This window comes from Colletotrichum abscissum (genome assembly GCF_030869225.1).
Source record: "Colletotrichum abscissum strain IMI 504890 chromosome Unknown Scaffold_61.1, whole genome shotgun sequence".
Taxonomy (NCBI): domain Eukaryota; kingdom Fungi; phylum Ascomycota; class Sordariomycetes; order Glomerellales; family Glomerellaceae; genus Colletotrichum; species Colletotrichum abscissum.
The window spans coordinates 43,949-69,679 of record NW_026850505.1 but is presented as its reverse complement, the minus strand read 5'-3'; the positions used below and the strand labels follow the sequence as shown (position 1 = coordinate 69,679).

Sequence of the window (25,731 nt, the reverse complement as noted above, 5' to 3'; positions counted from 1 at the left end):
ATCCACGGAAGCCTTGTTGCAAAATCATCATACGATCGTCCCTTTTGTGAAAGTTTCTGTTTAAATTGACACCAGTAAGCACGCGAGGCCGCCTTATTATTACATGGTGACTGGAAATGTCAGCAATGCTCGCGGAAGCATACTCGACCTACCTCAAGCCCAAGATCCCTCAGGGATAACTTCATACATGAAGATTGGAAATTTCATCCTGAGCTGTCGCCGACGTAAATGTTCACAGTAGGATATAGCACCGGAAGGGGAGAGAATTGACTGAACGCCAGCGAGAATTTGGCAAAAGAATCCCTGAGTCTTGCTCAATCGCAACTATGCCGAGTTTACTTTTGATACGCCTCGCTTTCCTTGCACTCGCCACGATGCTTTCGCCAATCCTTCTTCTGGCAATCGGCACTGCAATACTTGACATTCAAGCAGCGCATACACTTCTTCAGAGCGGCGCCGTTCGTTGGCTCCTTGCCGCAGTTGGTGCACCTTTCCTTAGGCGGCGCCATACCATTAGCGCGATAATCCTTGTATTTACTCGTGTCCACAATCTCCTCCACAAATGGTACAGCGAACGTCGGGCTAATGGCAATGCGGGTGGCGTATTTGGACGCGGTGTCCCACTCTGGGAGCCCGATGAAGTTCGCAGGGAATTGTCCGCGGCCGCAGGAGCAGAGGACAGGCTCACTGGGTTCCAGCGATAAGGGTATGGTGGCGCCGGCCTTGCGGTACTCGCACGACGAATTATGATTCCACGTCCGGGTACGCTCGGCCAGGGCAGGGAGGACCTTCTTCCAGAGGATGAGTTCCTCGTCGTTGACGGTGACAGAGGCCATCTCGAGCTCTCTCAGAAGCAGAAGGAATGGCTCTACCTTCTTGATAATGGGGAGCGTGAATGGTAGGACTGCGGCATCGAGGACGACGGAGGCAGAGGCAGCATCGAGACGGAGAGCGGAGACGAAGAAGAGCATGTGAATGCCGCCGCGGTCCGGATGGTTGAGACAGAAGAGGCCAGTTTGGCCACCTTGTTGACCCGTGGAGAGCATAGTCATGGTGAAGATTGACTCCTTGAAGTTGACGCGAGGCGAGGGGGCGAGATCGAGCCTGCTAGCGTTGATACGCTCGCGCAGTGCCCTCTCACGGACCGAGAACTCGAAGGAGAGGAGTGTGTTGAGGAAGGGAAGCTCATCCCTTTTGGCGACGTCGATGACAGGGAGGCGGTCGAGGTTCAAGTGCGGGGTGTTGAGATCGGCTGGGGTGTTTGAGAGACCTCGTGCAAGCTGAGACGGATAGACAAAGTCGGTGAGTACTGTGTTCGTTTCTGGATCGCTGCTAGGTTCGGCAAAGGGGGCGATAACCTCGACGTAGGCGGATGTACGAGCGATGCGAGTTTTCGCCTTGCTGGCGTCGATGAGAGCGGGGAAGGTGAGAGGATAGACAAGCTCCTTGTCACCAAACACGACGTTGACGGTGAAGGGAGACACTTGATCAAGGGTAATGGGTAGCTTGTCACTAAGGAATTTCTTGCCCTTGGTAGACAGGATATCGAGATGTCCAGTAATGGTTTCGATTCTGTCCTGTCTTTGTGATGCGTTTGCGGTGAAGGTCGATTCTGTGTCCGTGCTCTTTTCGAAAGCAGTCTCCGCGACAAGTCCCGCAGCTTCAGAAGCAGCCGGATACCTTGTCTGACCGGGCATGTACTTAGTGATGAAGACGCTGTCCTCGTCAGCCAACTTAGCCTGGAAGATTCTGAGTTCGCTACCGAGAGTCTTGCTGAAGACAGCGATACTTTGTGCAGAGCTCAGGACCTCTAGGCGGACATAGGAAGTTTTGCGTTCCACCTGCAACGCCGCAGCAGAGACGTAGAAGGTTGCGATGAGCGGAGATTTCCCAAGCCAACCTGCTGGGTCTGCATCGACGGTAACCGAGAAGTCGCTGGTGTCACGGTTACCACTGGATTTGACGGTCCCAAAGACAAGCTGTACCTCGTCGTAGAAGTTGTGCCACTTGTGGTTGGCGTCTTCACCAGAGACCAATGAACCTCTGATGGTGGGAGAACTGATTTTGGCTTGGTCAGAGCCGTCAAAGACCCGCGCAATCTTCTCCCGCGGGACAACGAGAGTCACGGCCACGACCTCTGGGACTGATGTCCAGGAGTCGAACCCGCCGAGGTTACGGTTAGGCTTGATCTCTGCCCGAAGCCAGTCTTCTGAGTCGACCCCCTGCGTATGCATCTGCACAGACAAATCTTGTCTAAGATTCCCCGTGAACATCAGGCTTCTTTCAGCGGATATTTTCTGGAGCAGAAATCCGCAAGTCTTTTCAAAATTTTCGACAGATAGACGCAGCTTGAGGTAATGGAGAAGGGAGACGAGGGTGCCCCGGTGGAAGTGGGAGTAGGCCGTGTTGCGGATAAGCTGCGTGACGGATGACTTCGAGATGGACAGCAGCTTCATGGGGTTCTCGTGTGCGAAGACCTTAAGGTAGAGGTTGAAGAAGATGCTGGCTAGCGCTTCAGATTCGATTGCGAGAGGCCCGGAGGCGTTGACGCCTGAGAAAAGCTTGCTCTGTTTCCATGTAATTCGACTGTGCACTTGAGCCACTTCGTCGCCTTTCGCCTGGATGCTCTTGGTGCTCAGGCCGATCAAGATCTCATCGACGCTTGAAACGGCAGTGGAGTTGGTCCAGTATTCGACCGCGCTCGCGCCTACTAACAGTGATATCGAGGGGCCGTGGCCGTGCAAGAGGGTATCAAAGGCCTCTTTGGCGGTACTTTCTCTCTTCAAAAGGGTTTCGGTGAAGACAGCCGACCAGGGGTGGGGTGTGAGCAGAGGTAGAGCCGACATGAGAATGTTCAATGTGCCAAAGTGGTCTGCGAGGTTGGATGTGTCAACAGTGTCGAATGCGATCGGAGCTGTTGACTTGGCGCCGTACACATCTTGGTCCAAGGACAGGACGCGGGGATCGAATTGGCGACGGTACCATCCGGCAGACGTCTCCTTGGTCACGATTAAGTGCTGCAGGGTGTGGCAGAACGCAAGGGCTTCACTGGCGATGGAACGGATCACCAACTTCTTCCCACGAAGAAGAGTCCCACAGGCAGCCGCCCACTCTCGGAATTGTGTCTTTGCAGCCGAGAAAACCCTGGTCCTCTCATCTTGTTGATCAGGCTTCAGAGGAGACTGTTCGGTCAAGGGGATAAAGGCCGCAGCAAGATGGAAGCCGAGGACGGGGTCAGTTCCGTAGTGCAAGAGATGGTGTTTCGACAGCGAGGCATAGAAGAGGGGGTTTGGGTTGCTGACGGCACCGTTGGGCGTAGCGTCGGCGGACTCCCAGAACTGCTGAGAAGCTTCGGTAACTTCCTGTGCGTTTTGTAGTGCAGCAGGAGCAGCTGACCGCAAACCGGTGAAAGCTACATCGTTGCCGAAGGCAATTCTCTTCATCTCAATGGAGTGTTTGAGATTGGCAGTCAGGGCTTCGGAATTGGCGATGACATTGTCGGACGCAGCGGCATTCTCATAGCTGATCCAGACGGCACGAACGTCGTCGAGGGTGGCCTGATCACAGAAGGGCAAGACTTTACCGTATGAGCTTGACTTCCATGACTTCAGAGACTCTGATGCTTTGAGAAGCTTCTTGACTTGAGATGATAAGATGTGTAGGTCTGAGCTGTCAATGTGAAGGTTGTAGTACAAGTTCCAGGGGGTATTTCCGGAGACATTGTCATTGTCGATGAGCAGAGAGAAGAGAAAGATGTTTCGTGCTTCAGATTGTCAGCAAATACTCATTGGCGGATGCAAACTTTGAACGTACCCAAAATAGCTTCATCGATGTCATTGACTGTGACATCCAGATTGCGACCAGCTGATGGCGAGTTAGAAAGGTGGATGTGATTTCACCAAGACCTACACAGCACTTACGTAGTCCAATCTCATTGTAGGCTGTGTAAATGATGTTCCTCACATCGCCGCAACCAAGTAGTAGTAAACTGGCATCGACTCCATTAGGCAGGTTTTTGGCTAAGTTGATGGCCGGTGTATTGCCTAGCGCATAGAAGTAGGAGGTCGAGTTGGCAACAGTTGGGGTGAACATTGTGACTGAAAGCGAGCCTGGGAAGACCCAGATGACGTGAAAAATGCTCGATGATGAAGATAAAGAGAGAGGAGCATGGAGCACGGTCTCTATGTGCTTCAAGGTGATAGAATGCCCCTATGAGGTCGACGCCCTACCACAAAACGCTTGCCCGACGTGAACAAATTAGCAAGAGGAGGGGACGAATTGTGGTCTCAGACCAGCATGTAGTTGGTAGGTCAAGGAGGAAAACTCCCAAAGTGAAGAAGATGAAATCTCAAGAGATGAAGTAATGTGAAAAGGAAGTTCAACTTGATCTCTTTTTCCTCTTTCGGCTTATTCAAGCGAAAGTCGGGCAGGACGGAGGCACACAGTCTTGGTGACGAGGTAAGAGCTCTGGAGGGGTCGGTGACAGCTGGCACCAGATGGACTTGATCCCTTCGTTATGGTAACCCGTGCTGACCGCCCTCACTAGCCACACTCTCTGCCCGGCAGAAAGAGCAGGTGGAGGCTTCAGCCACTCCATTTTGATGCTTTCCGCGACGCCCATCGCGTTTTTGTTTCCCAGCTACAGCACTTGGGGAATCAACGTGCAGCTTGCGCAAAAGCCCACGCATATCCATCACTGCGATTTTAAACGGCCGGGCGACAAACTCTTCCTTTCAATCCACATCAATCGCTCTCGAGCCAAGCGAGGGCTCTCCATCTACACGCCGCCATTCGCGACGCTTACTCAAGGCCGAAGCTCAAATTCAACTTCACATCTGGGCAGCTATGGCCCCTCAGCCAACGCCCCGTGTCCGGCGCACGTCACAAAACACACAATACACGTATGTTTGAGAGGCAGCTCTGGAAGCTACTGTCAAAGAAGTGCGCTGACAGGCTTTAGCTACAACCTCTCGAGACGGATCAACGATGTCAAGACCTACCCTGTCCAGTCTTCCCAAGGAGCTACGATCCTCCTTTATGGCCACGACAATGGCATTACAATAATATGGAGAGGTGGACGTCGCTTCAGGCCATCGAAGAAGCAACAAGCAAAACCTGCCACTGAGAAGCAGAATGGTGCTCCAGACGATGCCGTAATGATCATAGACTCCGACGACGACGAAGCACCAGCCAAGGCAGGCAAGGCATCAGGGCCCTTTACCGACAAGCCCGAATTCGAAGATTCCGAGGAGGAGGGACCTTACCCTGAAATCATCCAGACTCTCGACCTCTCTCTTGGCACATCTGTTTTGCATCTTGCCGTCCTGCCTATGACGCCATGCTCTGCGGAAGATGCTGCCTGGGGAGGAGCCGATGTTTTGAAGGAAAAGATGGTGTTCACGGTGGCCTGCGCAACCAACGATGTCTACGTCGTGACCCTTCCTCTTACACCGCCGAGTCCCGAGAGTAAGGCACGCCCTGAGCTCATGTCCAACCTCCTGGCTGGAAAGGCTGGTTCTGGTCAATGGGGAGAGAGAGTCGTCCTTCTTGGCGGCCAATACAAACGGAGTGAAGGCATTGCCATGTCATTAATCAGACCCAAAGCTTCCTCTAGCTCCGATCGGATACGAGAGCAGACCGGCGCATCAAGTGCCCCGAAGCCTCGTCTCGTTGTCGCCGCACATACCCGCGAGGCATCTGGCACTCTCCGTCTCTGGGATGTGCCTCTTGACGTCCAACCCGGCGAAGCCAGTGCCCGAATCAACCCATTCCAAGCCGAATATCTTCCTAGCCCCCTCTCCAGCATCTCGTTCAACCCGACGCATCTTACACAGATTCTTACAGTAGCCTCTTCGCACGCTGTTCGCATCTACGACTACGCGCTACCCTCTTTTCCTCCGGATGACCAAGCCACCGGACCATTCCCTAGCCAAGGATCCTGGCTGCTCTCTCTGTTCCAGCCATTCACCCGCCCTACGTCGACACGCAAACCCATCCTTGACGCCGCATGGATTTCTCATGGCAGAGCTGTCCTCGCACTGCTCGCCGATGGCACCTGGGGTATATGGGATGTGGATGGTGCTAGCCCGCTAGGCGCCTCGATCATGGGAAAGAACAGCTCTGGCATCAAGGGTGGCGCAATCACCGCCTTCAGTGCTACCGGTCACGTTGAAGGCACAGGGCCGCTGAGGACAACAGCAAGCGTACCGAGGTCCAACGGCAACGGCGAGTTCGTACCTCTGACACCCCACAGCCGACGTGACGCAGCAGCTTCGCTCAGTACCGCGGGCTCACTGGAAAGGCTTGTGTCTGTCAGAGGCGGTATTGTTGTGACACCCTTGCCCGGAAGTGGCTCAGGCTCTGGCTCCGCTGATGAGAGCGTTGTGCTTTGGATCGGCGGACTGGATAATGTCTCTGTCATCCCCGCCGTCTCACGCTTCTGGGATGCCCAGCTGCGTCGGAGTTCTGGTGGAGGTGTGAACCTGTTCAGCGGTACTACTCCAACACGAATGATTCGTTTGCAAGATCTGTCTACCGGACTTCTCGGAGAGCGCTGCTGTGGCGTGGGTGCCGCTGTCAACTTTGCCAGACTGAAGGAGAACGATGGGGGTCTGCAGATTGAGGTCCTCATCATGGGCGAGAGCCGATTGGTGATTGTCCACGAGTCCGAGGACACCCCAGGCACCAAGATCGGAACGGTTGTCTCAACCCGCCGACGTCTCTTTGGCGACAAGGGCAAGCCAGAGCCACCGAGCGCCATTATTGTCCACCCTCGACCCGATCAGCCCCGAAATGTGTCGTTCAACCTCAGCGTTAACAAGACTAGAAGTCTGCGCACGAAATCGAATGGCCGCGATAGCATCGACGTCGATGATCCGACACACGACTTCACGCTTCCCATCGGACGGCCCAAGTCCGGTTTCGGTTTCGCCGACACGCTCGACGCCGCCGCAGATTTACAGGATGACGTTACGACACGCGATGTCGAGGTGGAGATGTTGGATATCTTGGAGATTGATCAGGCGTTGGAGGATCTGGATCACGATCGGGGTAGCGGAAGGAAGAAGGTCTTCTTCGAGGAGGACCAGGACCGGTCGTTCCATTAATGTTTGCTGCTGACGAGACTTGACCTAGACGAGACCAGAATGTACGATACCCCATGGGCCGTCCCGGCAACCGACCCAAACCTTGCGAGTTCCTGGCACGAGCCAAAGTCAACATCAATTTCGTTGTGCTATATCTGTGAACGTTCTTCTTTTCCCTTCTCTCTCTCTCAACAAATCATTCGCCATGGCTTTTCAAAGACCATGGCAAATCCGCACGTCAAGGTGGAGCGCAAGGAGAGATTCATCCTTGATCCAGCTCTGTATTACGAGCGGTACATCAAACAGACCTCCACATCCTCTGGGACATTTCGGATCCGCAAGGCACAAGATCGCTCAAGATGAAGTGTTGCCGGTGGAAGAAAGACTCCATGATGGGATGTGTCGACGCCGACGGTTTCTACTTTTAAGGACAGGGACTTTTATGGGTGGGGGCGGGTGGTTCGGTCTGCGGATTGACCATTTGCTCTCCCGGCCTTTTATATCATGTCATCCTGCTATCTGCCTTGACTCCCTGACTCTGGTCTTTGACTAGAGGACGACGGGAGGGGGCGGGGGGTGTCAGGGTTGGGAGGTGGTTCTGTCGGTACATTTTTCCATGCTGTGCTTTTGATGTTTGCGTGATCTTGATACTGCTTTTCGACTTGTGTCTTGCGTGATCCATAACGTCTTTTTTGTGTAAGGCTCAGAGCCCGCGCATGTGTACCTGCTAGTCCTATATGTTCGAGTCGCATCCAGCTCTGATAAGCCTCAAGTAGAGCATCATCATCGACACACTAAAAGTGGCATGTCCCGCTGTTGCCTCTCAGTGTGAATGGATGCGGCTGCACATGACTATCTTTGTACTTCTGAGATGCCATTGGCCAATGACACACATTGCTTCGACCAGGTTCTAGTATTAAATGAAGTGTTGCGATAGCTGGACCTAAGTCTTCGAAATATACAAGGATGCTCAATAATTCATTACACGCAACATGTCGTAAGTTATTGTTATTAGTGGATTAGCTGGTGGGCACGGTTTGGAGAGAGATGGCGATTCGAAGTCACGTTGATCAGCGGAGCAGTTCAGAATGTGTTGTGATCAATCGCAATATTGATTTGACCTTGCTAAAACGCCCCACGGAGTCACCCTCGAACCCCTTTCCATGCTATGAGGTAGTAGTGGTAGTGTACAAGTAGGTCGCGCGTAGGACATTTCCAGTCCAGCGGCCTTTCATAACGCATGCTCAGAAATTGTCATCATACATGTTTCCTTCCCGGAACTTTTTGTTGGAAGAATCATTGAGTGTGGGAAGTTTACAGGTTCTTCTTGACCTGGTCGGCGGTACCCTTGGCCTTGCCAGCAAGCTCGTTGGCCTTGCCCTTGGCCTCACCCTTGAGCTCCTGCGCCTTGCCGGCGGCCTCGCCCTTGAGCTCCTGTGCCTTGCCGGCGGCCTCGCCCTGGGTGTTGGGGACGTTTTGCTTGACCTTTTCAGCGACGTTGGCTGTGAAGAGGATATGTTAGTATCTTATGATCGTGTGGGCGTGGCGTCAAAGGGGCGAGAAGAACATACCACCGGCGTTGATACCATCGACGAGCTTGTCGCTGACCTTGCGGTCGACGGTCTTCAGACCATCCTTGACGGTCTCTGTTGCCGACTTTTGCGCGGCAAAGGAGGTGGTGAATGTTCTGGGGGCAGCGACGGCGGCTCTGGGGACGACGCGGGGGATGGTGGCCAGACGGCGGCCGGTGGCTTCGATGAGGAAAGACATTGTGATGTGTGTGTGTGTGTGTTTGGTGGTTTGTGGAAGGGTTATTAGTGATGATGACGAGTCGTCGTTTGATTCGTTTGAAGCTTTTGAGGTGGTGATGATGTTGTGATGAGTAGTAAGGTGGAAAGGGAGGTAGATGGAGTAAGAGGTGCAGCCAGAGAGCTCAAATATGAAAGACAAGAGGAAACCCGGAAGGAGCTACCCCTCGCTCGCGTACCTCCCTTAGCTTACTACGTACTCTCCCGTCCCAGTCTGTGTCTGCGTCTCCCATGGCGAGGTGCGGTAAAAGGGGAGCTAGGCCCGAGTTGAAGCTGAGCTACGTATGAGCTACCCGTGATGTCATGGTGTTCGTCTGTTGAGGCGAAGTGGAAAGGGTAGTAGGCGAGCAGTGATTAGCACTAACACGGTCTGGAACACCCGTGAATGCACTGACCCGACTGCACCCCAGGGCGGCAACTTCCTCCCCCAAAATCCCCACCTGCACAGCGAAGGTGCACTGGGCTGGACCAAAGGGGAGGAGCAAAAAAAAAAGAGGCGCTATGACGTCCCGGCAACCACCAAGACAATTGTATCACACCTACATCATCGATCGCGGACCAATCCCTCCAGTCTCCAGCCCGCTTGACATTTTGATCCAATGCACGTTTGATGCAGACTGCCGTGCTTTTGGGAGTTGGTACATGTACTGTCTGGGTCTCGATTCTCGATTCCTCTGCGCGGAATAGGCGGTTGGGACTGGGGAAGATGACGCCATATCTACTTTCGTTGGCCTGGCCTTCATCAGACCACTAGCCGGCCTTACCTAACACCAATCTCTCTGCCACTGTACGCATTGCTTTGGGCTGTTTGCATAACCTCGGTCTTTAACGCTTGAATAGCTCTACTCTGGATAGGGCAGGGCGGAATGAAGAGAAATACCTAGGTAGCCCAAGGTAAGCTGGCATTCTAGGCTAGACATTCGGCTTGGCAATCGCTCCTTTCACATGAGCCCCAGCTTCGGTCCTAGTCTATATCAAGTCAAGCAGTACCTTCTTAGAGATTTCCCGCCATGTTGCATCTCGATCTCATCCGTGCCGCACCTGGACCCACTACCGGCACGGATCCGAGGTGGGGCTTATGAGCCCTCTTCACCCGACATGCATATCGGAACTTCCTCAAGCTATCCATATGCCCTCAGTCTCTTGGGTGATCGATTGAGCGAGAATAATACATCGTCGTCAAAGAATAACTGTCTGATCAACGAACATGGCCGCCGCATCTATATCACGATAAATTTCGCGTTGCTGAAACTCTTCCAGCTAAGCTGACCCATCTCATCATAGTCTCGAGACTACATTCAAGCAATGTATGCCTAGCTCTCATGTCTACATCTAGACCATAGATACGCACAAATACTACACAGCCTTACTGGCCCTTGAAAACAGGCTTCCTCTTCTCCTGGAACGCCTTGAGCGCCTCATTCCGATCATCCGTAGCAACAACCCGCTCATACATCTTATTCTCAACCTCCTCCCTCGCCCACGCCACAGCCTGAAGTCCAGCGCGGATGGCAATCGGCCCGCCCTCGCAAATCTCCCCCGCCAGCCTCACGCTCTCGCTCAAAACCGCCTTGCGCGCCGCCAGCAACACGCCCTTATCCTTGTCGCCCTCGCCCGCCTTCTCCGCCTCCTCGTGCGTGATGTCCACCAGCCGGTCCGCGATGCCCAGGAAGTAGGCCTCGGGCGCGGAGACGCGGCGGCCCGTGAGGATGAGATCGCGCGCGCGGGAGAGGCCGATGAGCGCGGGCAGGCGGTGGGTGCCGCCGGCGCCGGGGATGATGCCCAGGCGCGTCTCGGGGAGGCCGACGAGGGCGTTGGAGGATAGAACGCGGAAGTGCGTTGAGAGGGCAAGCTCGAGGCCGCCACCGAGGGCGATGGAGGAGATTGCCGAGATTGTTGGGATTGGGAGGTTTTGGAGGGAGGTGAAGGTGGAGCGGAGGTTGTGGAGGAACTCGTCGGTCCTGTGCGGGCTCACGTGTTAGCAGCAAGCTCTTGTTCGAATCTCGACGAGATATCCAATAACTGGCCCTCGGCTGGATTTGGGGTTCATAGTGTAAGGGTACAACTTACTCTTCCTGTGTGAAGCCCCGCCTCTCCTTCAAGTCCGCGCCGGCGCAGAAGCTCGTCTCAACGGCGCTGGCGAGGATGAGGGCGCGCGTAGGACCCTTGACGTCTTTGCCGGCGGCGCCGCCAAAGATTGGCTGCGGCGGTACCTCGGCGCCGGTCTCCGGGTCATACTGGGCGTGGACGGCGTCGACCTCGGCGCGCAGCTGGGAGAGAAGAGCTTTGGAGAGGGCATTGCGCGCCTTGGGTCTGTTGAGCTCGAGAATGCGAATGTGGCCGGACCCGGGTGCCGGGAGCTGTGTGACGGTGATGAGCGGCTGGTTGGAGTCTGCGGCCGTCGAGGTCGAGTAGAAAGCTCCGGCTACTGCCGCCGGGGATCTTGAGGATGCGTTTGTGGTGCGCGGGATGCGGATTGCGATCCGGAGGGGAGCGAGACGGGGAGGCATTGTGGCGGTTGGGATAGACTGCAGTGAGAAGCGCAAGCAGAACAAGCCAATGGAGTAAGTTCGAGATCGAAGACGGATTTCAATCGCGGTGATGGGCGTTGAACGATTTGCAGAATTCGATGTCGACGTTGTGCCGGTAGAGCTGGAGGTTATGCCGAGGACAGCAACGGAGGAGCATAAGCTCCATTGGTGAGCATGCAATGACGTTCGCACCAATTCGGTTTTGCTCGGCTATTTATGGAGACCTTTGCACAGCTCCTGAGCATAAAACGGTACGTACTCCCTTTTGTGTAAGTTCTCGGTGACGGGAAGCTCCCAGCGAAGCTCACCGAGCATGGCACCCGGGGGAGCTTGGATCACACACCTCGCTCACACCGTAACCCAAAACCGCCCTTCCTTCCATCGACGATGCTTGGCATTGCAGAAACACCACAAAATCAGTCCAAAAACACCACGATCGAAGAAGTTATGGACATCATCATGGGCGCCCGGAAGCAGCCAAGCCAGAAACCTCATCTCATCATCAAGACGCTATCAAGGGGCGTTCTTGGCCCGTGCACAGTGACGTCCACGGCCTCCTCACGCTCCTGGTGCCAAGCGCACACGCCAAGCATTTCTGTCCCTGCGCGAGCACAGCAAGGAACAAGTCTAGCTGACCTGTCGCGTGTCTCAATCGAAGTTGCTGCCGCTCTTCTTAAAACCACGCTTGTTCCCCTTCTCCTGTCCCCTCAGGTTGCTGGTAGTTCAGTGACTTGGAAAGACTAGCAGAAACCATGTCAGACAAGACGGCAGAAAGCATCCTCGTCCCCTTCTTGGGGGCTTTCCAAGCTTCCTTATCGGTGCTCCTCACCATTTCCGCCGGTGTCATTGCCGCCCAGTATGGCCTCCTCGACGACCGCAGCAGCAAGAAGATTTCGACCTTTTGCGTTCGAATGGCCCTTCCTGCTCTCCTGATTACGAATGTTGGTTCGCAGCTTGACCTCGAGACTGTAAGTATCCCGGGCCCACCCTTCGGCACCTTATATCCGTCTCGTCTGACCCATCTACCAGGGAATTCGATACGTCCCCATCATCATCTGGGCCATCTTTTACACTACAGTGTCAATCGGCATCGGTTTCGTCTTGACAAAGGTCTTTGGCATGCCCGACTGGGTCATTCCGGCCATCGCCTTCAATAACACGACCAGTCTGCCCCTCTTGCTCGTGCAATCCCTCGACGCCACCGGCATCCTTAGCTCCATCGATGACAGCTCTGGCGTCGTCACCAAGGCCAAGAGCTATTTCTTGGTCAATGCTATGATTGGCAACTCCCTCACATTTGCTCTGGGACCGAAACTCCTCAACGGCCAAGAAGAGGAAGCCCCTGACAAGAACGAGGGAGACCAAAACGACGATGAGTATGACAGCGATAGCGAACAAGATCTCGAGTCCCAAGAGCAGGACGCCGTCGAGCACAACGAGCAAACCTCTCTTCTCCCAGACCGCACCGTCACCAGAATCACCCGCACAAAGTACCGCGTCTACGGCAAGGGCAGCAAATACTGGTCCAACCTGTCCCCGACATCCCGCTCCACCCTCGAGTTCCTGTACAGCTTCGTCAACGCCCCCGTAATCGGCGCGCTCATCGGCGCCCTTCTCGGCCTCGTCCCCGCTCTCCACCGCCTCTTCTTCAACGAGCCTGAGGAGGGCGGCTACTTCAACGCCTGGCTCACCTCCTCGGTCAAGAACGTCGGCGAGCTCTTCGCCGTGCTGCAGGTCATCGTCGTGGGCGTGAAGCTGTCCAAGGCCATCTTGCAGTACAAGAACGGAGAGGACTCCAAGGAGAGCAAGGTGCCTGTGGTGCCGTTCCTGGCGGTCACGTTCGTTAGGTTCATTCTCTGGCCCGTCATCTCGATTGGCGTGATTTATCTCTTGGCTAGCAGGACGGAACTCTTGACCAAGGATGCGCTTTTGTGGTTCTGTTTGATGCTTATGCCGACTGGACCTCCGGCTATGAAGTTGTCTGCGCTGGCGGATGTTGATGGGTCTGAAGACTCTTTAAAGATGTTGATTGCCAAGTTTTTGACTGTAAGTTGACACCTCCTAGCCTCTTGCCCTCTGATACATGGGATATTTGCTGACAAGATTTCAGATGTCTTATATCGTATCACCCCTGATCTGCTTCACGGTGGTTGGTGCTTTGAAAGCAAGCGAGGCCATTGTTGCCAAGTAGACACTTGTTTTTTTTTGGTTTTCTTACATTGGTTTGGAGAGATTGATAGGTGCTTGTCGTAATTCTAGGACGTAAGGATGTTTCTGGAGCAGGTACATCTAATTAGCCATCCATAAATTGACAAGGTCTGCTGATGAGGGGCAAGCTTGACTTACACAGCATATCACTGCGCCTGCACTTATTCACTACTTGATCGTTGAAAGTTCCTTCGCAACTTCTTTCGATTCTTCCCATTTATTACTACTATGCCCGATCTTTACTGTATCGCGCTGAATCCTATCGAGCCTTCACCAATGCCACATATGACATTCTTCTTACTGAGATTCGTCTTCTTCGCCCACAGTTGCCTCTCGCATCTTGAATCGGGCTTGCAGGATTTCGCAACAGTAATATGGTAAACTATCCTCCAGATAATTGAAGGGAGTTGTCGACTCTAAGGAAGAGCTAAGCAGATTTCAAGCTATCTTACATATCTAAGAAGGCTTATACCCAGTAACGTTGGACTTTTCTAGAAGATCACAGTATGGCATAATGCCCACCAGACAACAAAGTCATGAAAGGATAGAGGCTGTGATAATTCTGATTTACTTTCAACCTGAAGGACTAACTACAGGTGCAAGGCGTGTCTTGACACCTCTGATGCCTTTGTGCTCATTCCAAGTCTGCTAAGCTCAACAGCATCGTACGTACTGACTTGGATAGCCATGACTTTGAGGCCCGGACGAGTTGCCCAAGTCTGAGCATCCCGAGTAACATTAATTCCCTTCACTACCCTGTACTCAATGCCAACTAGAAGCTCTCCGTGACAATGTGATTCACCCATGAACCTCCCATCTCGTCTTCACCATCAAGGCTGCCGCTCTTCAAGTATCCGCTTCTCACATGACTTCCAGCGCCTTCTACCTCGCCCACCACCCTGAATATTTTCAAAAAGGAAAAACGCCTTCCTTCCAAAACAAAAACTCTCTTTTCCAAAATCATCTCCATCTCCATCTTCATCTTCCACCGCGGACATCGTCAATTCATCAGTTCGCGAAGATGTGGTCTGGCAACGATAGCGGACAAGCTACCGTCCTTAGACGCAGACGTCGCAGAGGCGGTAGAGGTCGCAGAGGCCGCAACACCGCGATGGCAGTCGAGAACAACGCGATGGAAGTCGACGATACCGCCATCGATATCGACGATACCGCCATGGACGTCGATGTCGACAATGCCACCGTGGACGTCGACAACATCACCACGGGCGTCAACCACATCAACATGGCGAGCACCAACAACCCCGCCATCACCGACGCCCAGCGCCGCTGCATTCTCCTCACCATTCCCTACGAGATCCGCTACAAGATCTACGTCCAAGTCGTCAAGGGCTCCAACGTCACCTGCGACAGCATCGTCCTCGTCCGCAACAACCGCCGCCTTCGCGGTGGCCCGGTCCCGGCCTGGGCAGCCACCGCAGAGCACAGCGACTTCCTCCTGGCCTGCCGCCAGATCTACGACGAAGCCCGCCCCATCTACTGGGCCCGCTCCCTCATCGACTCGGGCGCCCAGCGCTTCCCGACCATGGCGGACCTGTTGGGCCCCTTTGCGCGCCAGAACGCCGAGCACATCCAGGGCATCGTCGGCAACCTCAGATATTCTGAGCAGCCTGCTGAGTTTTTGGAGTCGTTCCCGCGCGCCAAGACGGTTCGGCTTTCTGACAGCTTTGTCACGCACTTTTCGTACGAGATGTTTGTGGGTGTCACCGAGGACGAGGAGTCTGTTGTTGCGCATATCAAGAACAGAATGGAGGCCAAGGGTTTGGACAAGTTGGTTGCCGATGTTCAGTTCGGCCGGGGCGTGCAGTTCTTGGTTGCTGCTATCTTGATTGGACACCCTGTCAAGGGCGACGGTACTGTGGTCAAGGATGAGAAGCACAAGCACAAGGTCAGTTTTATTTCGTTCGTCGCCGAGTTGAAAACTCGAGCTCTATTGGGATATGTCGAGTGTCGTTTCTTCTTCTTTTTCTCTCTCTTTTGATTCTCCTACCTTGCGACCCGGGCCTTCATGCTGACCCTGATTCTTTTCAAACTTTAGCATTGCTTCTACAACATGACTACTGGCAAGCTCTTGGTCGTTGACGCCGAGATCCACCGCGGCTCCCTCCGCAAGTTCGACGAGGACCATATCGACCTTGACAACTTCGAGCAAGTCTTGGAGGGTCGCTATCTTCGCGGAATGATGTGATGGACTCACTTGTCGACGCCTGATTCTACCGTGCCATCATCTGAAAAGTTGCATATGTGCATTGTCCCTTCGACAGGGAGTCGAAGCCTGAAGAGGGGCAGCGTACACGATATTGGGAGGGCGGGGGTCAACATTGTACTATCGAAGGGGTCTTTCTGGGAGGAATGAAGAGGGATGGACAGAGTCTTTCAGTCTGATAACAAGAGATACGAAGACTACAATTGATACATGATCAAGCATTTGCGGTCTCATACAATGCAACTCGTGACACGTGATCGCAAAACTCCTGGAGCCCTCATGATTCAATCACCACTTCAATGGGCCTGGCTTCCTGGTGAGTAAAACTTGCCAGCTGATGAGGAATGTGACAGTTATAAATCAAGTGGACTCCGTCATACGAACGAACTTGGGTAAGCGGCAGGATGCGGACTTAGCGGGGAGAAAGGAAGTCAGCAAGGATGCCAAGTGAACATTTAAAGTCCTGTCACACCCTGACGATTGATCGACAAGTTCATCTGGAAGCACGGGCTAGCTGTAATTGATACTGACTCGCCTCATTCCTTCGGCTGTGCTGACTCGGGTTATAATCAGGGGCAGAATGTAGGAAGATGTATCTTTTGATTCATTTGATTGGCGGATTTGGCCTAGATGTGCACTCGCAATTAATTGCGTTGGTGTCTACTGAATACTTTCTCATCAATCTTGATACAATTGCCAAGACTGTTTCATATTGGAAGGACTCTATATCATCAACTATGTGGGGTGGCATATTGAGGAGGAAGATATAAAGAAACACATCTTGCTCACACAATGGAATGCAAATGGCCTCATCAACACATCTGCCCGACAATAGTAAGCAACCGAACCATCTTAATTCAGTCCTCCAACCAATCGACCTCTACAAAATGCAGTTCCAAACTCTCTTTGTTGCCGTTGCCGCCCTCATGGCCGCGAATGGCGTAGCCGCCAACAGCTGCTCAGTCTGGAATGGCAAGTCATGCCCTGCCAACCAACCTCGGACCTGCGGCGACGGATGTTGCTGCGAAGTGGCCGTCATCGGTTGCACGTGCTAGATGGAGGAGGTAAGGATTTCATCTACACTATTCCATCATCGTTTGAAAACTTCTGACTGACAAGAACGACGCAGGACTGAAAAGAGGCCATGCAGGCTTAGGTTCACTTCCTGATCTTAATAAGGCGTCTCTGCATAACAGGAGACTGATAGATCACTAGAGTTGTAGATTCTCAGGGCAGCTCATGCCCCTTCTTCGGACGTTTTCTCATGATGAAAACCTGTGCCATGGCCCAGCAAAATACCAAAATGAACAATTAGAAATACCTCTCATAAGCCTTGGCCGCATCCAGAATCATCTTATCAAAAGTGATCCAACCCTGTCCAGTCGCCTTTGAAGCTTTCGACGCATCGACCCTTCGTGACTCAGGTGGCTCGCCGTAGTCTTCCAGATACCCCTTCCCCGGCTCTCCCTCCTGGATGATATCCCTCCTCTCAGGGTACGCCTTCCTCAACAGGTCGCAATACGCCTGAATGTTGGCAAAGTTACCGTTCCCACCAGCGATGAAGCGCTGCCCATCAGCCACGTCCGGTCTATCGGCAGCGAACACAATAAGACGCCCGACATCCCGGGCATCAACGTGCGTCCCGTTGCCAGGTCCCACAGGCGGCACCTCCTCGCCGCTCATGACGCGATACGCAATAATAGCAGTATCACTCAGCCTCTTCGGGTCCTCGGGGAGGATAAGCGGAGGGCCGGCAACCCACACGGGGTTGACGGCCGTCATGCTGAAGTTGATCTTGTCCTTATTCTTCTCCTTGAAGTCCCAGAAAGCGCGCTCTCCCTTCACCTTACTGGCGCCGTAGATTTGGTGACCCGTCGCCTCGGAGCCCGCTTTCTCGAGAATCCCCTCCGCCTCGTCGTTCCAGTCCGCTTCCGAGACAACCCGCCCCTGGAACTTGGGACTCGAGCCGCGGATCGCCACGATGGACGACATGTACACGAATGACTTCAGGCCGGTCACGTTTACCGCTGATTCAAGGATGCCGAGCGTGCCCTGCACGGCAGTCCCCAGGACCTCCTCGACATTTGTGTTGGTGAAGCTGACGGGTGTCGCGAGGTGGGCTATGGAGGTGACGCCTTTGAGTGCTTCGTCAAAGGCACCTGGGACGGTAATATCTGGGACGATGGCTGTGGACAGCTGGCCCGATGCGGCTTGCAAGGGGAGGGCGGCGGTGAGTTCGTCTGCGGAGCGCTGGGTCCTGACAGCGGCGCGGACGGAGTAGCCGGCCAGGAGGTAGGCTTCAACTGTCCGGGCCCCGATGAAGCCGTTTGCGCCAGTGACTAGGGCGAGACCTTTTGTTGACGACATTGTTGGGTTTCGGTTGAGGTCTGTTGAGATGAAGGGGATTCAGTAGATGAGCACGAGGATGGGCGGCTCTCAAGAGGGTCACTGTAGCCTAAGTAAGTACTTTACTTATGTTGTTGGATCGCGGGCTGTAATTGAAGTTGTATAAGTTGAAAAGAGCATATGGAGTTGGTTGAGTGAGATATGTTAGGTCTTGGCCCGGCTTTAAACGCTAACTACGACGCAATGGACCGATGGTCTTATCGCCAGTTTATCCCCGTGTCTTTGTCAGACATTCGTCCACGGATAGAGTAATGACGCTTTTGTTTCCTAGCGTGCAGCGAGGCGCTTTCGGTCCCGGTCAGATTTTGGCGCGGTACTCATTCGTAAATCGGCAAAGGGCTTTGGACGAGGTTGGACGAGGTCAGATTATGAGTAAACACGCCATTTCACTTCTTATTACATGGTTTTAAGTGGTGCTACGTGTGACATCACGGACCATGCGAAGTTCTTCTCATTTTGCTCAATTGCCGCTGTCATTTGTATTGCTGTATAAATGCCTTATCCGAACCTGTCTACCTGAACCGTTTCTTTAGAGACTTAGGTACAGAAGATGTGTCTCGCGAATTATTTGTCGAGTCCTCCGGCCTCACGGACGGCAGACTGCGCATTATTGGCATGAGATCCAGTCTCGATCATCTTGGCCACCTCCGCATCATCATGCGGTGCCCTCAGCTTGCCCACAGTCGTAAAGTCATCCCGCGGTCGCTTTACAATAATACCCTCCCTTGCCTCGCCCAACGCGCCACCAACACCAGCCTGACCCGTCCTCAGCGCAGCAAGCGACTTGTGGCGCTCCGAGAGGAGCTCGTCCTCGGCCTCCCAGCTGAGCGAGAGCAGCGCGTTCTCCTTGGGCCGGACGGCCGGGTGGGTGAAGAGGGAGAGCACGCAGGGTCTCTCGCCGCTGGTCTCGGTGTTGCGGCCCGTGCCGTGCCAGATGCGGCCCTCGAAGATCATGGCGGTGCCGGCGGGCGCCTCGCAGGCGATTGTGCCCTCGCTGGTGAAGACGTTGCGGGGGCGGACGTTCTTGTTGTGAGATCCGGGGAAGATGCGGGTACCGCCGTTCTTCTCCGTGAAGTCGCACAGGAGCCAAGAGATGTTGAGGGCGCAGGGCTTGGTGCGGCCGTGGCCCATGATACCTTGGTCCCAGTGGAGGACTTGAGGCATACCGCCGGGGCGGGCGATGTTGATCTGTTGTAATGGTGTTAGTCTTTTTGTCCTTTCTTGTTGGATGGAAAGAGTGCATACGTTGTAGGACCACAAAAGGGGGTTGTTGCAGCCGAGGTACCACGGCACGACCTCATCGATCAGGGGGTGGTTCAGTAGGTCGAGGAACTCCTCTCCCTTGTTGAAGATGTTCCAGATGCGCTGGTTGGGCTTCTTTGGGCCGCCATCGAACGTTGCCACGCCAGCATTACGTTCGCCGGCAGCCTGCTCCTGGGCACCCTTCTTGAGGATCGCGACTTGCTCGGGAGTGAGTGCGTTCTTCATCAGACCATAACCCCACTTCCTCAAGTCACGCTTGACCTGCTCGATATCTTCTGTCGGCTTGGGCAGCTCGTCGAGGTTGAGCTCGTCCTTTGTCGTCGGGGCATCCGTGGGGTTCGGAGTGATGAGGTCTGCGAAGCGGATGGCCAGGGGGTAGTCTCCTTTGGTGGGGACGGCCGACATAAATACGGCGGTCTGCGGGTCATCGCGGCCCTCGGCCAGGTCCTCGAAGCGCTCTGGGCGCCATGTAAGCTCAAAGGCGGGCTCGGCGCCGTCGGTGGGGGCCGAGTCGAGGAGCTTGACCGGGCTGGAGCGGGCGTCGATGTAGACGGGATCGGGGTCCGTGAAGTCGCCTTCGGCAAATGTCACCTTTGCCAGTACCTTGAGCTCTTGGAATGCCTAAACCCCGGTCACTCTCGTGTTAGTGAAAGGGGCCCCTCCAATGGTTGACCTCTTCGTGGGGTTATTACCTGTAGCTTATCGGCAAGGATCAGCCGTGCGAGGTTGCTCTGTGCTGTAAAGCGCTGGGCCTTATTTCCGTAGCTGACGGAGCTGAAGTCAAGGGCCCCAAGGGGCTTGGAGGGTGCTGGCATAGACATCTCGTTGTTTGAATTAGACACTGAATGAATGCTCGAGGATAGTAGTTGATTGAAAGGTGAGGTTGATTGGAGAGTGATACAGATCTTTGCTACTGTCGGGAAACTCCAAATAGTTATACGTTCAGAGGCGATGCTGCTAGGATGAGAGTATTCGCTTCATGTCTGGGCATGTCGCCTCGCAACTCTAATCGAGTTGTTGTTGAAGCAACGCCATACGCGAATGAAGCGTTGCGGACTACAGCATCGTAGACTTTGACCGACGCCGTGCTCGCGTAGCTGCGCCGGGCCCGGGTGGTGAACAGAGTTGCAACGTTTCTCAATGTCAGCTCCCCCAGTTTCTCGGTCTCGGTCTCGCTCTCAGTCGTTTTACATGATTAAGATTGGGCTTGACGTCGCATTCCCCCACAAAAACCCTGGGGTCGCGGAACTCAATTATAACCTGCGCTTGCAAGCCAGTGCAGTAATTACTAATAAGAGACTCAGGATTACTCCGTACGTTTAAAGACGGGCTGTGTAGGCGCTACTAAAAGGCATCACGTTGTATGGCCCTGCGCCGGTAGATAATCAACATAACCCCTTGCTAGCGTCAAGGATTTAGGATAGATGACTTTACAAACCTTCGTGCGGGATGCGCTGATTAGCCCCTTGGCTGCCACGCTGCCTAATCGTAGTCGTTGCTTATTTATATTGTTGCCGCTAACAGCGTGTATCCATACCTCGCTCTCGCACTCTATCGTCGGCCGGGAAGCATATTAGAGCTTGGTCACACAGTAGCTAGGAGCTTGGTTCACCTCGCCTCGTTCCTGCGCCCCCTTATCCCCTCGTCGCTAGATCGCAGAAACTTAAGTCCGCGAGACGATCCAGCGGGCGGCGGCAGTTAAAGCACCGATCCGCGATGTGGTGTTCTTAGCTTCGGGCAGTAACGGTTCCCGGGCCGTCCAGGGTGGATTCCGGGGCACTCCGTACAAGGGAGCTTTTCGCCGAGTGAGTCGCTCGGCGGGTCTAGTTGGTGGGTATCGCAATTATCAGTGGGTCGTCCCTCTTTGATTCTTCCCGCAGCTGTTGTTCAAATCGATGGCAATCTTAGCTGCTTGTTTCTTTCGATCTTGTTTCAGAGCTGGGTGTACCTGTTGCACGTTCATCTCGAAGAAGTCCTTCTGAATCAGAATACTTAGCATGTTTTCTTCCCTTCTTCGTCCATGAACATTTGACTACGAAGTCTTGCTGACATGCTGGGAGGTCATGTAAGTTTCGGTGTGACGCGTGAACAAAACTGGTGCTACATTTGGTATCAAGATGTCTCTCTAAGAAGATTCGTTTCTTAGTTCATCGAGTTCAACCACCGCCACATAAGAGTCACCTCGGAAGTGCCCCATAAGAACGTATCCTAATGCAGTGGCTAGGGAGATGAAAGGTAGGGTGACCTTCTACTTCTCCATGCAAATCACGTACTTAGTCAGTCACCAAGGAGCCAACTCGCTCTCGTGACTCGTCCTCGCTCTCGCGTCCCCTGTCCTCAGCCACACATAGAGCTTATTACGACCTCCGCCACTAGCTCCTAGCCAATGGTCTTGCACAATGTCCGCACATTGACCGCGATCCGCGGCCTCGTCTTCGCCTCCGTGTTAGCACTCGGGTGGTTGTTATGACTTCAACCCAATGAGGCGTATCCAAAATTTGACCGGTTGTTCGGCATCGAAAATGCCTAGCTTGCACAAGACATGGCTCGTGACCTGGCTAGCAGACGGATAAGAACTTGTCCGTAGATGGCAACGAGAATATCGACAGGACTATATCTGGTTTATCTCCCAGCTCTCTGATATCACACTCCTCACCTGGGACTGAAACCTTCTTTAAGTTTGTTCATCGTTGCAGCTCTTGGCACCTCCACGGCAGAAATCCAAAATGTTACGAAACAACTTGATACGGGCGCTTTCTGCACTTAACTTTGCATTTGGTGCCATCGCTACGAATAGTTCATGCAAGTGTGTAAGTTTATGTTCCCCCGCCAAGATGGATCAATTCAACATCCCGACTATTCGTCTCAGATGGACTGACACAAGGCCGCTTCGGACGGCATTTTGCAACAGGCACCAAACGACGCTTGCTGGCCATCTACAAGTGACTGGCAGCAGTTCAACACTACTCTCTCGGGGAAGCTCATAGCGACCAAACCGGTCGCCATCTCTTGTTACCCAGGTCCTAATTATGACGCAACATTGTGCGCCAGTGTTATGGTGGGCTGGTACAAGGGAGAATGGATGTCATCGCACCCCGTCGGCCTGGACTACCCCCTGAACATCACATGCCCTCCCGTTCAACCTACATCGAACTCGACCGCCGGAGGAGGCTCTTGTACCCTCGGCACGAACCCTGTATATGCTGTGAACGTGACAGAGACCGACGACATCGTCGCAGCTCTCAAGTTCGCAGAGGAGAAGAACCTTAGAGTCGTGATCAAGAGCACCGGGCACGACGTACTCGGTCGCAGCGACGGTTTCGGCGGCTTGGAGATTTGGCTTCGTTACTTCCGCAACGGCATCACCCCGCAAACCTCTTTCCAGTCCTCCACCGGCTGCACAGCCTCAGGATGGACCGGCAGCGCCATGAAGCTTTCCGGCGCGTACATGTGGGGAGAGAGCTACGCGGCCGCAAAGGAAAACAACGTCGTCGTCGTGGGTGGAGGAAGCTCGACTGTCTGCAGCACGGGAGGGTGGATGCAGGGCGGCGGCCACGGCCCGGCCAGCCATACTTTCGGTCTCGGCGCTGACCAGGTGCTTGAGGCTGAGCTCATCCTTGCCAATGGCACTGCTGTCACGGTCAACGCTTGCCAGCACCAGGCCTTTACTATGCCATCCGTGGCGGAGGTCCCAGCTCCTACGGTGTCGTCGTGTCAACTACGGTCAAGACGTATCCGCAGGTCACCGTGGCCGTTCAGAACCTCCAGTTTGCGGCCCCTACCGGAGCCCCCAAAACCGCTTTCCTGGATGCGCTTGCAACTCTTTACACCTCGATCCCGGAGTTGGTGGAGTCTGGTTTTGCCGGCTATAGCCACTGGCAGACCGACGGCCAGTCTGCTTCCTTCAACAACTACACCACGGCATATTCCCATGCCGTCTACGTGTTCAACAAGACCGCTGAGGAAGCAGAAGCCGCTGGCAAGGGCCTTCTCGACAAGATTTACAAGTTCAACGACACCCTCTTTGTAAATTCGAGCTATGTAACTTATGGCGACTACTGGACCTTCTTCCAGGAGGTTAGCGCCGATAACAACCCCGTCGGCCTCATGGCCGCCTCTGGATCTCGCCTCCTGGATACGGACGCCGTCAGTAACTTCACAGCCGTCCGTGGTCTAGTCGAGACGCTGGCCGGAAAGACGGGCGAATACGTCACAAATGTCATCTCCATCGTCTCTGGTGGCCAAGTCTGGGCCGACGCAGCTCAGGAGTACTCCGCCGTTCTCCCCGCCTGGCGTACGGCCGTCTTGCACCAGTCTGTCGCGCGTATTCTCAGCCCCGGCGTCAGCGATGCCCGCTTCAAGGAGGTTCACGACGACGTCACGTTCAATAAGATTGGCGCTATGAAGACCTTGGCTCCGAACATGGGAGCGTACATGAATGAGGGTGATGCTTTTGACCCGGACTGGAAGGTGGATTACTATGGCGCCAACTACAACAGGCTTCAGTGCATCAAGGAGTACTACGACCCTGGTGAGCTCTTCTACTGCCCGACTTGTGTGGGAAGCGATAAATGGCAAGAAGACTCCGTTGGACGTCTTTGCCGCGCGTAGTCATCCGGACTCTAGTCAACATCGAGACTAACCCACTCACTCCCTTGTGTTTCTGGTAATTACTGTACATAACTGGATGTTTGGACAGACAGACCTAGCCTTATATTTCTGTTGGTATCCCTATTACAGGGTAGTTGGTTCGAACCGTAGTTGACGAAGAGATCAATTGAACTATATGAATATCTGCGTAGTATGTAAAAAGGAGGTTCCAACCGTAGGTTGGGCTGGCTACGATAATCGTAAATAGGGCCCCCAATTGGCCCCTGCGCAGTCGGCCGTATGCCGCGGTCTAATTGGACTTCCAATCCGACAATTTCTGAATCATTAGACTTTCAATTAGACTTTATCATGAACTCTCATTACACAGGAATCGTATCTGAGTGTAGTTACAACCTAGCATCAGAATAAATTAACGTCGAGTTCAAATCTCGTTGTCGGAATAGTAATTCAAAACGGCGTAAAGCCTGGCCGCCGGCGGCCCAAGTTGAGTTGTGAATCTCTTAATGCTTGAAATTGCCATTGGACTGTCTCTGAGTTTTGAAGTACTTGTGGTCAAATTAAGGAGCTTAATTTTCATGTACATATGTACATGTCTGTTACTAGTGTCTGTCGTACCAATCCTCGTCCCGGAGTGTAGCCAAGCGTGGTAATAAGGTAAGGAGGGTGTATGAAATAGGAAAATATTATATTGCCATTAATAAACCCTAATTCCGCACTAAGCATCTTGTAGGGGGTAAATAGATAGCTCTCCAAGCAAGTTGAAATATAGATATATTAAGTACTAGGTGCACGTGAATTCTCTTCTTGGCTATCTACATGCGTCTTTCAGGCTAGGAAGAATAAGCTCATGGACAATCTCGCCGTGGCTACATCTATACTTGAAGTATGTTCAGTAAACACCAAATGAGATCAGAGACATCTTTGAAACACAATTAACAGAGCACAGGTCTCTAAAGCAAGAAAGAGTCAGGGTGGTCGGTGATGTACTGTATAGCCTCAACACGCCAGTCGTCCCTGGTCACATCAGGCCCGCTTTCCTTGAAGTTATACGTCTCCAAGCCCTCTTCAGAGTATCTCGGCCACTTGGCAAAGTCCAGACCATGGTTGTTGGGGTCCAGCGTGCGGATGAAAGAGATGGCGGTGGCCTGGTAAGCCTGGGTATTCTTGCTCAACGCATACGGCAGACCGGCAAACATGTAGAACCACACGTCAAGGGCATGGAATGATCCCAGCACAGGCAGGTGCGTCAATACGCCGAAGTCTGGCGGCAGGCCTGCCGACAGGATTGCTCAAGTCGGTGACGCAATTCCATACACTCTGCTCCGAGACGTTGTAATGTGCCAGAAGGTTGCGTTGTTGCGCCTGGAAGCTGAAGTCGCCCACCACGGCGGCCAGGCGCTTGAAGTTGGGCGTGACGGCATTGATATGTTGTCTGGGTAGGCCAAATTACAATTTACCCCTTTTGAGCTATACCCTTGGAGAATCGCCCAACGTGGACGACGATCACTGAGTCTGGATAATACCTACCCCTCTCAGGTCGATATTGGGCGGTGTATGGATGTCATCGCTGCCACGCCGACGTTGATTTCTTCGAA

At 53.7% G+C, this 25,731-nt stretch overlaps 11 protein-coding genes across 11 annotated transcripts; 5 read left to right on the top strand and 6 right to left on the bottom strand.

The window, feature by feature from the left end:
- Positions 1–335: 335 nt before the first annotated feature.
- Positions 336–4,092, bottom strand: CABS01_15030 (MYND finger; the record flags this gene model as incomplete). The annotated part of the gene is made up of 3 exons (XM_060548368.1): positions 336–3,763; positions 3,814–3,864; positions 3,921–4,092. The coding sequence occupies 3 exons, from the start codon at positions 4,090–4,092 to the stop codon at positions 336–338; spliced, it is 3,651 nt and encodes a 1,216-aa protein (XP_060392195.1).
- Positions 4,093–4,845: 753 nt separating this feature from the next.
- On the top strand, positions 4,846–7,106 carry CABS01_15029 (uncharacterized protein; the record flags this gene model as incomplete). Its single annotated transcript, XM_060548367.1, has 2 exons — positions 4,846–4,901; positions 4,961–7,106. The coding sequence occupies 2 exons, from the start codon at positions 4,846–4,848 to the stop codon at positions 7,104–7,106; spliced, it is 2,202 nt and encodes a 733-aa protein (XP_060392194.1).
- A 1,293-nt stretch (positions 7,107–8,399) lies between these two features.
- On the bottom strand, positions 8,400–8,855 carry CABS01_15028 (uncharacterized protein; the record flags this gene model as incomplete). Its single annotated transcript, XM_060548366.1, has 2 exons — positions 8,400–8,587; positions 8,657–8,855. 2 exons carry the CDS (start codon positions 8,853–8,855, stop codon positions 8,400–8,402), a joined length of 387 nt encoding a protein of 128 aa, XP_060392193.1.
- A 1,404-nt stretch (positions 8,856–10,259) lies between these two features.
- On the bottom strand, positions 10,260–11,403 carry CABS01_15027 (enoyl-CoA hydratase/isomerase; the record flags this gene model as incomplete). Its single annotated transcript, XM_060548365.1, has 2 exons — positions 10,260–10,854; positions 10,964–11,403. 2 exons carry the CDS (start codon positions 11,401–11,403, stop codon positions 10,260–10,262), a joined length of 1,035 nt encoding a protein of 344 aa, XP_060392192.1.
- A 773-nt stretch (positions 11,404–12,176) lies between these two features.
- Positions 12,177–13,615, top strand: CABS01_15026 (membrane transporter; the record flags this gene model as incomplete). Its single annotated transcript, XM_060548364.1, has 3 exons — positions 12,177–12,392; positions 12,454–13,470; positions 13,535–13,615. The coding sequence occupies 3 exons, from the start codon at positions 12,177–12,179 to the stop codon at positions 13,613–13,615; spliced, it is 1,314 nt and encodes a 437-aa protein (XP_060392191.1).
- Positions 13,616–14,653: 1,038 nt separating this feature from the next.
- Positions 14,654–15,838, top strand: CABS01_15025 (uncharacterized protein; the record flags this gene model as incomplete). The annotated part of the gene is made up of 2 exons (XM_060548363.1): positions 14,654–15,538; positions 15,689–15,838. 2 exons carry the CDS (start codon positions 14,654–14,656, stop codon positions 15,836–15,838), a joined length of 1,035 nt encoding a protein of 344 aa, XP_060392190.1.
- Positions 15,839–16,743: 905 nt separating this feature from the next.
- CABS01_15024 (uncharacterized protein) lies at positions 16,744–16,911 on the top strand (the record flags this gene model as incomplete). The annotated part of the gene is made up of 1 exon (XM_060548362.1): positions 16,744–16,911. The coding sequence occupies one exon, from the start codon at positions 16,744–16,746 to the stop codon at positions 16,909–16,911; it is 168 nt and encodes a 55-aa protein (XP_060392189.1).
- A 256-nt stretch (positions 16,912–17,167) lies between these two features.
- On the bottom strand, positions 17,168–18,223 carry CABS01_15023 (NAD dependent epimerase/dehydratase; the record flags this gene model as incomplete). The annotated part of the gene is made up of 1 exon (XM_060548361.1): positions 17,168–18,223. The coding sequence occupies one exon, from the start codon at positions 18,221–18,223 to the stop codon at positions 17,168–17,170; it is 1,056 nt and encodes a 351-aa protein (XP_060392188.1).
- Positions 18,224–18,826: 603 nt separating this feature from the next.
- On the bottom strand, positions 18,827–20,346 carry CABS01_15022 (uncharacterized protein; the record flags this gene model as incomplete). The annotated part of the gene is made up of 3 exons (XM_060548360.1): positions 18,827–19,450; positions 19,508–20,146; positions 20,218–20,346. 3 exons carry the CDS (start codon positions 20,344–20,346, stop codon positions 18,827–18,829), a joined length of 1,392 nt encoding a protein of 463 aa, XP_060392187.1.
- Positions 20,347–22,251: 1,905 nt separating this feature from the next.
- Positions 22,252–24,136, top strand: CABS01_15021 (uncharacterized protein; the record flags this gene model as incomplete). Its single annotated transcript, XM_060548359.1, has 3 exons — positions 22,252–22,335; positions 22,410–23,213; positions 23,267–24,136. 3 exons carry the CDS (start codon positions 22,252–22,254, stop codon positions 24,134–24,136), a joined length of 1,758 nt encoding a protein of 585 aa, XP_060392186.1.
- A 950-nt stretch (positions 24,137–25,086) lies between these two features.
- On the bottom strand, positions 25,087–25,332 carry CABS01_15020 (carotenoid ester lipase; the record flags this gene model as incomplete). The annotated part of the gene is made up of 1 exon (XM_060548358.1): positions 25,087–25,332. One exon carries the CDS (start codon positions 25,330–25,332, stop codon positions 25,087–25,089), a length of 246 nt encoding a protein of 81 aa, XP_060392185.1.
- Between the last annotated feature and the right edge of the window lie 399 nt (positions 25,333–25,731).